The sequence below is a fragment of the Centroberyx gerrardi genome, chromosome 3, assembly GCF_048128805.1.
Source record: "Centroberyx gerrardi isolate f3 chromosome 3, fCenGer3.hap1.cur.20231027, whole genome shotgun sequence".
Lineage (NCBI taxonomy): Eukaryota > Metazoa > Chordata > Actinopteri > Beryciformes > Berycidae > Centroberyx > Centroberyx gerrardi.
The window spans coordinates 16,548,062-16,563,689 of NC_135999.1; the positions used below are offsets into that span (position 1 = coordinate 16,548,062).

The 15,628-nt window shown below is 44.5% G+C and overlaps 2 protein-coding genes across 3 annotated transcripts in view; both read left to right on the plus strand.

The window, feature by feature from the left end:
* Positions 1–2,548: 2,548 nt before the first annotated feature.
* Positions 2,549–6,383, plus strand: LOC139923678 (carbohydrate sulfotransferase 12-like). The gene is made up of 5 exons (XM_071914494.2): positions 2,549–3,079; positions 3,429–3,571; positions 4,181–4,309; positions 4,512–4,704; positions 5,734–6,383. Exons 1-5 carry the CDS (start codon positions 2,549–2,551, stop codon positions 6,004–6,006), a joined length of 1,269 nt encoding a protein of 422 aa, XP_071770595.2. The 3' UTR covers positions 6,007–6,383.
* Positions 6,384–6,757: 374 nt separating this feature from the next.
* ern2 (endoplasmic reticulum to nucleus signaling 2) overlaps positions 6,758–15,628 on the plus strand; it is a 12,711-nt gene continuing 3,840 nt past the window's right edge. Inside the window, exons 1-17 of one of the 2 annotated variants that reach the window (XM_071914453.2) lie at positions 6,758–7,084; positions 7,770–7,887; positions 7,975–8,008; positions 8,097–8,169; positions 8,249–8,321; positions 8,479–8,601; positions 8,716–8,817; positions 9,889–9,948; positions 10,129–10,345; positions 10,940–11,018; positions 11,203–11,353; positions 11,697–11,839; positions 12,735–12,923; positions 14,301–14,442; positions 14,736–14,825; positions 14,979–15,069; positions 15,319–15,508. In XM_071914453.2, the coding sequence (XP_071770554.2) occupies positions 6,995–7,084; positions 7,770–7,887; positions 7,975–8,008; positions 8,097–8,169; positions 8,249–8,321; positions 8,479–8,601; positions 8,716–8,817; positions 9,889–9,948; positions 10,129–10,345; positions 10,940–11,018; positions 11,203–11,353; positions 11,697–11,839; positions 12,735–12,923; positions 14,301–14,442; positions 14,736–14,825; positions 14,979–15,069; positions 15,319–15,508 (1,965 nt within the window). In that variant the 5' untranslated portion in view covers positions 6,758–6,994. The remainder of the gene's footprint in view (positions 7,085–7,769; positions 7,888–7,974; positions 8,009–8,096; positions 8,170–8,248; positions 8,322–8,478; positions 8,602–8,715; positions 8,818–9,888; positions 9,949–10,128; positions 10,346–10,939; positions 11,019–11,202; positions 11,354–11,696; positions 11,840–12,734; positions 12,924–14,300; positions 14,443–14,735; positions 14,826–14,978; positions 15,070–15,318; positions 15,509–15,628) is intronic. The other variant, XM_078282577.1, reaches the window with a different exon arrangement.

Genomic DNA, 15,628 nt, shown 5'->3' on the forward strand with positions numbered 1-15,628 from the left:
CTGCATGGGGGACCCCCTGCAAACCCTTTCTGGGACCACTGGAGGTCCCCGGACCCCACTTTGGGAACCAGCGGGCTATGTCATAGGCGTAGGCGGGTTCATGGTTTTATATATCCTAATTCGGGCGGTGGTGTAAAACGGGGGGCTCTGTGCGCAAATCTCGCGAGAGTTCTCTTTATTCTATCGAGAGACCGCTACACTCCTGTCTTGCCCACCCGGTCTCATCACCGGGCAGACAGGACAGCACGGAGGACACCGAGGCGACAAAGCGCTGTCCGAGAGGCACCATGGAGCCGAGCTACACTGTGAGTAAAAACATTAAAAATCAGGTTTAGCGCTGCAGTCCGTCCGACCAGCAGCTGGTGACTGGATGGCTTGCCTAATAGTTGCCGTGATGCTCCCGGTGTGAAGGGCATTAACGGAACAGAACTGTACTTCCACGCTTCCAGCTCAAAGGGAACATGATAAAGGGGTTTGGGAAAAGGAGGGGAGACTCGGGGGGAAAATGGAAAATTTAGTGTAGCCTAAACCGCTGCAAGACAGAGAGACGAAGTGTCCGTTTGCATGAGAGGGAGAGTCCGGTGCGGCCAGTGAAAGGACACATTGTAACCTGTATACTGTATAAATTAAGGATATTTTCCGAGGACTAGACAGAGAGATGATGATGTGTCCCTTACGGAAAATAACTAACGTTAAGTAAAGAGCAATATTCCTCAAATATCACAGCAAAACAGTAAAGCCTAAGTCCTTATAGGAGTATTACAGGAATGCTGTAGCGATACCATATGAGATAGAACATACCATAAAGTACGATAAGGTCACTACAAACTCACTATTGAGTACAGCAGACACATTACAAGTCCCTATGGGAATATTAAAGTGAATTTTCCTTCGGGGCGTGCGCGCGCACACACACGTGCGTGTGTAAGTGAGTTAACAGTGTGCCAAGGAGAGAGAGAGTGTGTGGATGTAGATTTCTTCATCATAGGGACAAAAATAGGCCTATCCAGTCTACGTGGAGTTTGGTTTTGAAACTGAGCGAGGTCTAGTGGAAAAAAAAATACCACAGAAAACCCAATCATTTCCTCTGTCAGAATACGGGCCAGATGATTCTCAGCTTTGAACTACCCGGACTAGCCTGGAGATTTTCTCAGTTTAACCACCAACAAATCTTTTATTAGGTTCATATTTTTTTCCTGGCTGTTTTTCCTCATCCCTCCCACGTCTGATGTCTTTTTGTGGCAGACAATAAGGGGTGTAAACCCTCCAGCAGGCTCTGGACTGATTCCTCCCCCACTCCCCGTCTGTTCACATCTCTGTGACAGCTGAGGACCAGGGGCAGAGCTGCAGGTTCCCACGGCCCCGGGCCGCTGGAGACATGACCAAGACACTATGATAGCTGTATGGATGTCGATGTCATGTTGTTGAAAGTTTTCTTTTGTTGCTGTGGATGAGTGACTTCCTAAGCAAAGGTGTAATAGTTGTTCGATTACATTGTTGAAAGATTTCTTTATTGTTATGGTTGAATGACTTCCTGAGCAAAAGTATTTGAATAGGAAAAAAATCCTTTTGGGGGGCATAGAATGTAGTTTATTATTGTTTTTACAGCAGTACAATATACCAATTTAGTGAGCACTGTACATGTTGTAAAAGCACAATTATTCAAAACTGATACAGAGGCCTGCATTTCCTTGAAAAACAAGTTAACATGTCTTCCTCCATGAGACAGACACTCCTTGGGCCAATGTGTAACAAGTAAACAAACCTGGTAGCCCCCCCCCCCCCCCCCCCCCCCTTGCCAGAATGCCGGAAAAATTTCCTTAAACAGTAACTAAGCCCCAAACCCAAATCTGTGTAAAGTCTGACATCTAATGGTAAAAAGCATGAAATACTGAAATAAATCTGTTATTGGCTGATCTTTGGTGCCCGCTGATGTCACCTCCATGACAATTTCAGTTGCATGCTTTTAACCATTAGGTGTCAGGCTTTACATAGATTTGGGTTTGGTGTTTAGCTACTCTCTAATTTTCATGAAAATCCAATCAGTGGTGTCTGAGATATTGGGCAAGATGTACAGACAATTAAATGAACGTTGAAGCGCCCTCCTTTGGCCAATCAGTGTCATTTTGAAAATTCCGGAATGGAGCAATGACACACATCATTCCCTGAACTTTTGTCAATATCCAATCAGTGGCATCTGAGATATTGTGTGTGATGGATGGATGGACGGTCCCGGGGCGACCCATAGTCCCTCCCCTGATTTTATCATGGGGGACAATAAAAACTGACTTCACACTGTCACTCTTCTTTTCCTTTAATTTATTCAGCTCAATGTTAATTGAGCTATGTTAATATTGATATATTTGTTTAGCTCTGTATTTCACTGATAGGCTGTAAAAGAATATCAAGAATCTTATTCATATTTCCTCTTCTTCTAGCTGCAGCTGGCAAGCAGGACGTACCCCCTTGCGTGATAGATGGTCGCCATGGAGCTGAGATAGCCCCTTCCTGTTTCTCCAGCAATCACGGCTCTGGATCTGACGTAGCCATGGGAACATGGCGTGGTCTGCGAGTGGCGTTTATTGTGGGGTCTTTGTTTATGATTCTGCTGATCATTGTCTACTGGGACGACGTAGGGGGGTTCAACCTCTACCCCCTCCAAGACCCCAAACACGACTTTGACCCTTGCCCTCGGACGGCTCCGGTCCCTTTACACTCCATCTCCACCAGCAGGCCTACAGTCCCGCCCAGCTCGCCGTTCTCCCTCCACACCACCAGATCCACTAGTCCTCCTCTCCGCTCTGCACAGGAGACGGGGAGAGCGGTCGAGAAACGTATAGACGAAGAGAGAAAGGAGAAGGAAGAGGAGAGGAAAGAGGAAAACAAGGAGGAAGAGGAGAAGGAGAGGAGGCGCGCCGACGACAGGAGGCAGGAGGAGAGGAAGCGGAGGATCATGGATGTGTGTTCAGGAAAGGGATTCCCGGGAAAGACTCGGACATTTGACCAGATCCCCAACAGAGAACTGGACCACCTGATAGTGGACGATACACACCAGATTATCTACTGTTATGTTCCCAAGGTACAGCTGCTTTGTGTTTGTGTGCGTGTGTGTGTGTGTGTGTGGGTGGTTAGTTCACTGTGTGTGGATGTTAGAGCGAGAGAGAAAGCGAGAGAAAATAAGAGGACGAAAAAATCCTACAGATCACAATATTTGCACGGTGCAAAGCTTATGAGATTGTAAAACAAAATTCAGTACCGACTGTTATGGTATCTCTGTTTATGACAGACCCCTCCTCCCCCCCCCCCCCCACCCCCCCCCCCCCCCACCCCACACACACACACACACACACACACACACACTTTCATATCCCTGCCCGTCTTTTTGAACTCCTTTCCTTCTCTTTCCTTCCCTCTTTGTTCCCGTCCAGGTCGCATGTACCAACTGGAAGAGAGTGATGGTGGTTCTGTCTCAGTCTCTCGTCTCCCCCGCCTCAGGAAAACCTTACACTGACCCAGAGGCTGTACCTCCTGACCTCGTGCACAACTCCTCTATCCACCTCACCTTTGCCAAGTACGACACACACACACACACACATATCCGCAATCCACTCTGTATTTTCAATTTCAGTCATAGCTGCTATGCCGTTTTTGGAGAATACAACCGATGTCATTTTCAAAGACAACGCTTATTTCTTCAGTTTTTTACTGTGTTTGACAAACTGTCCACTTCCTAAGGGAGTTATTTACTCACTTGACACTTGGAAGCGGGGAGAGGTGGAGAGCTGAGAGCAGACAGGCGGGGCTTGGTGCTCAGCACAGACAGACCTTTCTCTGCCCCTCAGGAGCTGTCTGTACTTGTGCACGGGTATCCGTACCTGTGTTTTTCCATCTGCCCTGTTTGGCCTGTTGTACAAAGCATGTCTTTTTCACCTTCAATATAGATCTACTTTTGTTTTCAAGTAGTTTTCAAAAGCACTAAACGTTTGCAATATTATGTTATTACATGAGAGTCTGTTGTTTATTAAAATGTATATGGCTGGAATTGAAACTGGCAAAGTGAAATGCACCACAATCACAAGTTCCACTTCCACTACAACTTAAGAAGGCAATAACACTAATAGAGGACCAGTTTTAATGGTGCTTTGTGTGTGTGTGTGTGTGTGTGTGTGTGTATTACCAGGTTCTGGCGACATTATGGTTCCCTGTCCCGCCACTTGATGGCACTCAAGCTGCAGCACTACACCAAGTTCCTGTTTGTACGAGACCCATTTGTACGTCTCATCTCTGCCTTCAGGAACAAGTTTGGAAGGTGTGTGTCTAGTAGTGGATGGGCAGTGTGTGTGTGTGTGTGTCTGTGTGTGTGCGTGTGTGTGTGTGTGTGTTTGTATGTACATGCACGCTATGTAAAGGCAGATGACTGCTTCAATTTTTGTATAACACTTCTGTTATCCATGGATAATGAAAATGTGTCTTTGTATGTGTGCGCCTGTGTGTGTGTGTGTGACTGGAAGGCCCAACGAGGACTTCTATCGACAGTTTGGTTCGGTCATGCTGAGTCGTTATGGTAATGTGTCTGGGAGCATGCCTGCGACAGCGGCGGAGGCGTTTGCAGCAGGAATCAAACCGACATTCCAGCAGTTCATCACATACCTGCTGGACCCAGAGACCGAGAGGGAGACTGCCTTCAACGAACACTGGCGGCAGGTATTGGTCACACACACACACACACACACACACACACACACACACACACTGTCTAGGGTTACACTTGTTATTTTGACAAGATTTTTGAGATTCCAAATATTGGATTTTATGGGATCGTATCACTCTATGTGCACACTTGGCCTGAAAATGGTTATGGTTGGTTATAGTTATGTGTCTCCCACGTTTGTTTATTTATATCTGTGTCTCCATTACATTATCCTCTGGATATATCCATACTGTATATCCGGAGGACAGCATACAAACATGAATGGTTTTTGATTGTACTTATTGTCTTATGTAGCAAGTACTACTATTCACCCAATATAAACAGTCATGCTATACACTAACACATATACAGGACAGGCTAATAATATAAAAATGATACAAGATACAAACTGAAGACAGAAACATACAGTGCATTGTGTACATGCACATGCACACACACACACACACACACACACACACCAGGGTTGGGGTCATTCATGAATTGAATTGAGAATGCATGGTAAATTCCTGGAGTTGGAATTGGAATTGGACCCAGCTCTAAACAGATTTGGAATGGAATTGAATTGGAATGAGAGGAAACAATTGAATTCCATTAAATTCCACTTCTAAGAGAGGTTGTCTTGACTTGCTAAACATTAGAAATCAAACATAATGAATCAAATAAAAGACAGTTAAACAAATACATGCAATCATAATGTATGTATTACTATTACGTTCTGCATTAAAATACCACCTGGAAGGAACCTTTAACATTTTATGATATTCAGTATTGATAATATATAACACTAAGTGCAATCTCAGACATGTGGCAAGAAAAAAAAAAAAAAACATGGAATTTCACAGAATTTCATTAAATTAAATTCATCTTCCTGAATTTCTAATTCAATTCCAATTCTGTTTCCTGTAGGTTTGTTCAAATCCCATTTCCAATTGTTCAGTTGATTTGTAATTGATGAGTTCATTCATGAATTGACCCCAATCCTGATACACACGCAGATGTAACAGTGCTCTTGTGTGTTGCAGGTGTACCGCCTGTGCCACCCATGCCAGGTCCAGTATGACTTCATTGGCCGATTAGAAACCTTGGAAACGGACTCAGAGCAGCTGCTGAGGATTCTGGGAGTGGATCACCTGCTCCGCTTCCCTACGGGGGCCCGCAACCGCACCGCTGCCAGCTGGGAAAGGGATTGGTTCGCCCAGATTCCCATGGCGATGCGGAGGGAACTGTACAAGCTGTATGAGCCGGACTTTGAGCTGTTTGGATATCCCGAACCCGACAGCGTGCTCCACCGGTAGCCCGCACCGTGCCGAAGGCCTGGGAGCTGCACTGTGTGTAGAGCCCACACCTCATCTACCTTCACATCGCCAGCAATGCCTTTTAAAGACTAGTCCACCATGCTGTTTATTTCCTTAGTTTGTTCATACCTCAAATGACTGAAGTGCCTGCCAGAATTATTTTATGCTGTTCACCTCATTTGTTGCAGCCAAGGTCTCATTTTTGAAGCACACTTGGATAATTTATCTCAGTCTTTTTTCTTTTGTTTCCATGTTAAAGCACTTTCTATTTTCATAAGTCTTGGGAGGTTCTGGAGAAAGGCTGGAGCTGTGCAGATTATTGGCTGACATTTCTGAAGGGAAATATGTTGCAAAGAAATAAAGTCTTTTTGTAAATACTTCTTTCTTTCATTTTCTAAACTGTGCGCGCGCGTGTGTGTGTGTGTGTGTGTGTGTGTGTGTGTGTGGTGTGGAGAGGGAGGCAGAGAGAATGAGAGAGAGAGACAAAGACAGGGGAGGGAGAGAGAGAGAGAGAGAGCGAGAGAATGACGCAGTCCACTACTTTCTATTGCACAAAGAGCCGCTCTTGTTGCATGTCCGCAGACCTGCAGACTCTTTCCACGTGTTCCAGCCGTTTCTACAACTCCTCCCCTTCGGTCTCTCATCCCCGTCGCCGTTGGCTGAACCTCCTGTCACTCAGAGCGGGATGGCTCCGCCCCTTTAGCCGTTTGACAGCTCGCTGCTGACATCACTGGTTCCGTCCCAACACGGAAATGTAGGATAGTAATAAGAGTGGTTGCGTTGTTATTATTATGGGTTTAAAGTGTTACTACTAGCTAGTTTTCTGCCGTATTCGTTAAAAAGTTAAAACGGCTGTGTGTGGCGCTTTATTGATGTAATAGCAGGCGGTTGGTGTTGACTTTCTGACAGATGGAGGCGCTGGAAATGGAAAGAGAGTTCGACCTCTGTTGTTAGTTCAATAGCCTCAGCACTCCGTTGTTTTCCTGACATGAAAGAGTGTGTTTTGGGGGTCATGGGGGCTCTGGGACGCCTGCTGCTGTCTCTTCTCCTGCTGTCCTGGGACGGGAGGCTGTTTCAGGTAAATAAACGGTGTTGCTGTTGTTGTTAATGTTCCTGTCTATTTATGCGCAGTGGAGACCGCAATTGGAACCCTACTGCGCCTCTGAGTCTATTTCAGGCTCAAGTAAAGTTGCCATGATATGATAGGACGTTTAAAGTGTTTAGCTCATTGAATTATCCAAATTGTCTGAAGAAAGTTAATACTGTGTGTGTGTGTGTGTGTGCCCATCTTGACTCACTGTTTGCCAAGGCTTGCTTGTACCATAGAGTGCTGTTCTGTATTGCCAGTTGCCACCCTTGGTGGGTAAATATGGGAGTGGTGAATGCACATACAAACACACACACACACACACACACACACACACACACACACACACACACACACAGGCTGTTAGCATAGGGCGTAGAGTTGGGCAGGGGGAGAGAATAAGGATATCCTGCTAAAACAGGAACACTATATGGTTATCACAGCAGTAACTTTAAGGAGCGTGAACCCCTGGCAGACCTGACACACACACACACACACACACACACACATACGTATATATATACTGTAGTCAAGCTATGTTGAAATCAAAGATACATGACACTGTGACTGAACTCCCCTGGCAACACAGACAGCTGGCCTAAGGTTTCTCTCTCTCTCTCTCTCTCTCTCTCTCTCTCTCTCTCTCTCTCTCTCTCTCTCTCTCTCTACCTCTCAGGTGGGGGGGGTGAGGTCAGTCACTCTTCCAGAGTCACTACTGTTCGTCTCGACGCTGGACGGTAGTCTGCATGCCGTCTCTAAACAGTCAGGAGACATCAAGTGGACCCTCAGAGAAGGTCAATAAACACAGACATTACCATTTCCTAGCATGTTTACTGTTTTTGTAATATTTTGTAATAACATTCTTGTACAATTTCTTTCAGACCCCATTATTCAAGTGCCTGTCTACCTCACGGAGTGAGTAACACACACAGACACACACACACACACACACACACTAAAAATCTAAACGTATGGTCTGATATAAGAATTGTGGTTTCTGTAGGCCAGGTTTCCTCCCAGACCCCAACGATGGCAGTCTGTATGTGCTGGGTGGCAAGCATAAAGAAGGCCTGATGGTGAGAAAGACTATGTGTGTGTGTGTGTGTGTGTGTGTTTTTACACTTTATGACCCTATTGTGTTTATGTATCTGTTAGAAACTGCCTTTCACCATCCCAGAACTGGTCCAGTCAGCTCCCTGCAAGAGCTCTGATGGCATACTCTATACTGGTGAGACATTGTGTGTGTGTGTGTGTGTGAGAGAGAGAGAGAGAGAGAGAGAGAGAGAGAGAGAGAGAGAGAGAGAGAGAGATTTGGCATACTTTATTCGTATGTTTTGACAGTTGTGTGTGTGTATGTGTGTGTGTGTGTGTGTGTGTGCGTGCAGGCAAGAAGCAGGATGTGTGGTTTGTAGTGGATCCTCAAACAGGTGAGAAGCAAACTAGTTTAACCACCTCCTCCTCTGAATCCATCTGCCCCAACACTCCTCTGCTCTACATAGGACGCACAGGTAACACACTCACACGCACACACACACACACACACATGCCTGATGTTTAGTCGTGCGTCCTGACCCGGTGTGTGAGGATGTGTGGGAACTTGTGCTTGTGTGTGTGTCTTCCAGAATACATGATCACCATGTTCGACACCAAGACACAGGAGCTGCGATGGAACGCTACGTACAACGACTACTCTGCTCCCCCTTATGACGAGAAACAAGACTACAGTACGTTCCTGACACACACTATTAAATACACATGGTGACAGGGCAGAGCAGTGAACTGGATGAGCTAAATAAATGTATATTTGCTCAGCTGATAATGAGCTTATGGTCAAGTTCAGTCAGGACAACTCGCGTATAGATATTTATACGTTTTTTAAATAGTTATGACATAGCAATAAGTTTGGTTTTGGTGGAATAGATCTGTTTTTATGGCTGGCTGCTGCACATGCATTAGACTTGAAGCAATATTCCACTTAGTTTTAACATGGGGGTTATTTGGCACTTGACTGCCATGAAAACCAATAATATAAACTACTCACCAAGATCAGATGCAGCTGGGACGAGATTTGTAACATTCAGATTTTTACTTCCCATGCATTTGAATGAGGCCACGAAAATAACCTGAAAACTGACACTGAACACGTTTGTGAACAGATTCAACAACAGATCCCGCCTTTAAGACAATAAAGCATCCTGGGTCCTTCATCATTTTGCATTTCTATTCTTGGTTTACACTAAAATTAGTATTTAAAAATATAGGTAGATCCGGTGTTTAATGTCAGTTTTCAGGCTATTTGTTAAAACTAAGTGGAATATTGAGGGCGGTGGGTTAAAAGCAGCAAGAGTGGGTCTGCATGGCGAGCTAGACAGTGAGTCAGTACGAGTCACTTAAAAAGTTTGACATTAGGGTGAATGTTGATTGGTTCACTTGTAAAGGCGCGCTGCTTAGTTAGTCCAATCAACTGAAGCCAGCCAGCTAGTGTTTCTTGCCTGAAGTTGCGTTGCTCATTAAGAAAACACTCTTGCTGAACCTGTTTTTAGGGAAGTTGGAAAGTGTATAGTTGTCATTTACCCTCTGTAAATGTTTTTTAGATTTATACAGGTTTTATATGTTAATGGGATGCAAGGAAACAACCAAGTAAAGAGGTTCAAGAAAAGAAATGAGAGTTCCACCTCTCTCCGGTCACATGACATATGAAACCTTTGGAAAAATAACTGGGTTAAGGATGTCAAACTCCAACTTCTCCAATACTCCTCCCACTGCTCACCTGTCCTGCCTGCTCTCCCCTCTAGAGATGGCCCACCTTGTGTCCAGTGGTGATGATCTCGTTGTGACGGTTGACCGAGAGTCAGGTAGGGAGAGGTGTGTGGTTTTTACTATGAGAATATTATATTTTTTACCTTTTAGTTTGTGAGTGTGTGAGGGTTTGAATGTGTGCATGTATACCCATCTCTGCCTTCTAGTACAGCTGTAAGTGACCTGTGTGTGTGTGTGTGTGTGTGTGTGTGTGTGTTTGTGTGTGTGTTTTCCAGGTGACGTTCTGTGGAGTCAGAACTACGGCTCGCCCGTGGTGGGGGTCTATCTGTACTCGGGTGACTCGCTGAGACACGCCCCCCACCTGTCACTCGCCATGGAAACACTACGCTTCCTCACCTTCTCCTCGGCCAATGACCAGGCAGACACACACTCCACCTTGAAGTGGAGCTATCAGTTCGTCAAGGAGCAAGCCAGCGCTCACACACAACTTGTGTAAGAGATATAATATACACACACACACAAACAGCCAGACACACACATGTGCCTAGAACCTTGTGATGTTCAATCCTGCAGTGACATCTTTGTTTGAGTTGGTGATGATTGTAATTGATCACAGTGGAAACTAGAAGGCACTCATGGCATTACATTACATTACATTGCATGATGTCATTTAGCTTTTAGACGCTTTTGTTCACAGCGACTTACAGTAAGTACATTTTGTCACTCAGAGAGCACAAACCTCTGCCAAAGAAGACATTATTTCTACCACTTAAATTTTAAGTTAAATTGATTTCTTGACCCTGCAAACATACTCTTAGGATTTGGAATCAAGTTTCTATCTCCGTTTTAGAGTGATGGCTAAAAAACGCTAATTGTCTAATGGCGGATATCCCAGATCCGGATCACCCCCAAAATCTAATCAATCGTTCCTTGTCCAAAGTCTTATCTGTCCACCAAATTTCCTGGAAATCTGTTAGTAAATTTTTGAGATCCTGCTGACAGACAGACAGACGAACTAACTAACAAACGGGGACAAAAACATAACCTCCGTGGCAGAGGTAATAACCAAGCTTTTGTTTGTTCCAGTCCTACCCTCTATGTAGGCAAACTAGACTCCCACCTCTATGCCTCTACTTCCCTGGTCCACCATGGTGTCTCATTAGTGGTGAGTTCAAATATATAATGTACTTTTATCATAAACTAGCGTTCATCCACTCAGTTTCCTCTAACATCCAAGTCATGTTTAACTGAATGAGAGATAGTTAGATCCTGTGTATTGGTAAATAAGAAATAGATGATGATAGGTGATAGTTTTAACATGTGGTTTATGCTGCTTGTCTCCATGGCAGCCTCGGGGACTGACCCTGGCACGGATTGAAGGTCCGGTGACAGCTGGAGTCACTGTCAGAGAGAAAGGGGAGTGTGAGATCATACCATCCACCGACGTACGCTATCCGCCAGGGAGCACAAACAGCAGGCAGAACCACTGGCTGCTCATAGGTACACACACACACACACACACACACACACACATGCACACACACACACACACACACACATACACACCAAGGTTGAGGTCAGTTCACTTTCAGTTTGCGAAATACAAAATGTAATTTAAAACCGCAGTTCACGTAACACTAATAGGTCCTGATTCTCAATAATTTCTTGACAGATTGCATATAAGAACTGTAAAAGACTTTTAGGTTTTGAATTTTGAAGAAAATCCAGTCCCTTAATTTACTGACCAGAAAGGAAATCAACCCCAACCCTGACATATAAACTGACATACATGGAAATACAGCTGTAAATGCATTATATCTGTGTGTTTGTTTGTGTATGCTAGGTCATCATGAGCTGCCTCCAGTAGCCCACACCACCATGCTGAGGGATTTCCCGGTCAGCCTGCAGCATTCCGGTGATGCTGTCATCCCTCCTCGATCGACCGCCTCCCCAGTCTCTCCTGCCTCCCACTACCACCAGCACTATGTGAGTCTCCGCCCCAAATTACTTCGGTGGATACTAGTACAATCTGTGTGCTAGATAGTCTACACTTGAAAGTCGGTAAATTACCGGAATGATAGGAGAGAGAGCTAGAGGAGTCAAAGATCATGAATCCGAGTTTATCCAGCCACCAGGACGCCCCATGACATCAGGGGTGTAGGTTTACAGTTCACCTCCTACTGCCTCACCTCTCCTTCTCTCTCATACAGTATCTCCTGTCAAATCAAGTCAAGACTAATTTATTTACAAAGCATTTTTAAAGGTGCGTTAAGTAAGGTTTTACTGTCCCATAGCACGAATTTCTCATAATATATCTGCAGGGGGTTTACTAGGGTTGTTGATCAATACCAATGACTGAACGATTATTTTGCCAGGCACTGGGATTTCTGGCTTTCATAAACTCACCTGTGTGTCTGTGTTCTCTAAACTCACGGAGCTACGAGTGAGCGGCAGCATCGTAACACATTTTGTTCTCAAGCCCCCCAAAAAAATCAAATGACCAAGCAGTATTATTTTGTGTCGTGATGTATTATCCCTTTACTAGACATTTCTGTTGGATCTCTGCTCTATTTAGGTAGCTTACCAATTCTATTGTGAAAATGTGGTTTTATATTCCTGTCCTTTATAGGCTACTGCAAGCTCTGCCAGAGACCTCATCAATGTTGTTGTTTGGCTGCCAATAGAAGTTGATAAAAGTCATAAATTACTTAATTCCCCTTTAACAAATAGGTTCCTCACTAACTGCTTTACAGAGAACAAAGGCGACAAGGACAGATAAATCTCTGAGTGACCTAACAATGTCTAAAAAGCAGGAAGGAATGATAAAGCCAATTATATTTCCATTGTTTGTCCTCCCTCTAATCCTCATCACGTCCTTCAGTTACAGAGTGTAGCTGGTAGCCATGGCGACTCTAACCCCAATAGAGGGGGTGTGGATGGAGGGACGCCAGGAAAGGCCCAGAGGCCGTCCGCTGTGCTGCCCGTCTCCCTGTCTCAGGACCCACTGACCCTGGCTGTCCTAACCCTGCTGCTGGGAGGATGGCTGGCCTTCGCCCTCACATACCCCTCTGTGAGTCTGTGTGTGTGTGTTTGTTTGTGTGTGTGCGCGCGCACATGTGACTGTGTTAAATTCCGGTATGTGTCTAGTGTGTGTTTTCAAGATGCAGTTTTTAAGGTTTTATTGTCTGATGGATGTTTATTTGGGGATGTTTGTCACATTCTTGCTAGCTACAACTGAACATCTTAGGTATGAACAAATTGTGACAAGCTACATGCCTCTGGGGCAGAGATTTAAAGGAAAAATCCATCCTCAAATACTCTTACACTGTTATATACCTTCACTCTGTGATGTTCAGTGCATTCCAGGAGGTGTTGTAATGTACTTTTTTGGTGTACCCACTTTCCCTCAACCTGCCTCCTCTACTTCTACTTCAGTTAGTGATTTCCTACATTTCCCAGAGTGCCTTTCGACAACCCTCAAAAAACACCACTGAACTTGTTGCATTCAGCTGTTGGTTACACATGTAGGTGGAGAGAGCAATAGTAACAGTGCTAGCGGAGTGAGATAACAGGTATCTCTGTCTCTTCTACGACAGATTTATCACTCTATAATTGTTGAATGTTGGTGGAAAACGGTGAGGTTAAAAAGAAGCCCTTGCTCTTTGATTCAGAGGGGTTGACACCAAAACCATTTACCATTTGGTTTAAGTAGCTGAACATTTTTCTACTATCAAACTCCATTGTAGCTGCGCTGGAAATATCTTGATGTCATGTCATGTCATCTGCCTTTGGCCAGTTATATAGAAAAATACACAACCAAACAACAAAATGGACCCAGAAATGCAAGGTACATCACCAACAGCTGTTCCTATGTCCTGTCACCATGGTGATGTGTCGTCATGGTGGCGTCTGTCTGTGTGTCTGTGTCACTATATTCTTGTGAACACAATGACTCAAAAACAATACATGATAGAAACTTCATACTCATACATACATACCACAGGTATGTGAAAAAAAACGGATTTTCCTGAAACTACTGTAACTCCTTAATGCTTTAAATACCACTCTTGTGTTATGTGGAGACAGAAATATTTGCCAATTAGTGTATTAATTAGCTTAATTACTGACCTCAGTATCATAACTGGTTATGTTTAAGATATGGCGATTATGGCAGAGCATTACGCAGCTCAAGTGCCGTTTGTTTAACAGTTAAAGTGTTTCAGGGTGGATTTTTCCTTCAGGAGCTTGGGGCTGCATATTTACTAACAGCGTTGTGGAGGGGCAAAGGGGAGTTTTGTAATGAAAGCCTTCTCGCAGAGGAGCTTCATTTATTGATCCTATTCAACTCAAGAAGCTTAAGATATATTTCAATGCTTAAAATCTCATCTCTCAAATGACATATTCAAACAGCAGGTAGTGTGATCTGTATCTGTGTGTGTTTCTCCAGCGTGCAGCCCAGCAGCTGAAAGCTCAAAGGCAGCTGGAAGAAGCTTTTGAATCTCGTCTCCAGCGCATGCAGACGAACACGCAGACATTGACCTCTGCTTCTTCAGACACGGCCCTCTCTACAGACACAAACCTCTCTAGTGGTACGTAACTGATAAAAGGAGCTCTGATAGATGCTTTATTCCCATCGTTTAAAGGTTCCAAATCACCTCAGGGTAACAAGAGCGTGTATTTCAATGATTTGTTTCACAGTTTTCTTTCCACTGCTAGGATTTTTAAGATGTATGAATCAGTGATAAAGTAGCCACCTTCTGCTAGTCTAGAAATTACAAATATATGATTCATTCCCCAACAAATTAGGATGAAAGGATAAACTAGATCTATGTAATACCTGCTAGAGATACCTGAATGTTCATCCTTACTTTTCTAAATCCAGAATCCCCGCCTGCATCTGCCGACCCTCCCCCTAGTCCTCCCCGCAGTGGCACCTCAGAAAGTGACACCACTGAGCATAAACCCACAACAGGTAACACACACCTGACATGCCCAGCATAAACCAAACCGTCCTACGTGTGTGTGTGTGTGTGTGTGTGTGTTTGGACATACGTCAGTCCCTTGCTCTTCCATTTAATTGAGATTAACTCCTCTCTGCTCTGCTGTACCCTTCCTTCTCTCTCAGAAGGGAGCAGTGAGGAGGTGCAAGTGGGTAAAATCTCCTTCACCCCATCGGAGGTCCTGGGACACGGCACAGCGGGAACTTTTGTCTTCAGGTATCGTGTATGTGTTCATGTATGTGTGTGTTTTTAAGTGTGTGATATTTTAACACAGCACTTTTTATATAGTTCATGTAATTGCCTGTATTTACTCATGCAGTTTTCTGTAGAAACAGCTGTTCACATCTGCTCAGTGTTTACTGTATGTGTACGCCAATAAACCACAGAATTTCTGAGATAAATGGCATTTTTGAGGCCCATACATAATGTGATGTGAAGGCTAATGGGCTGTTTGTGTGGGCGTAGGGGTCGATTCGACGGACGCCACGTAGCAGTGAAGCGAATCCTCCCGGAGTGTTTTGAGGTAGCGGAGCGTGAGGTGCAGCTGCTCCGAGAGTCTGACACGCACCCGAACGTCATCCGATACTTCTGCACAGAGAGAGACCGCCTCTTCACGTACATCGCCATAGAGCTGTGTGCTGCGACGCTGCAGCAGGTCAGTAATCTTTGTAAAAGAGTAGATTAGGGCCTTGTCAAAAAACTGTTTACTTTCACGATGAAACAGATTGCAATTAACATCTGGTCGTTGAATGTAGATGAAAATATGACATCCCTT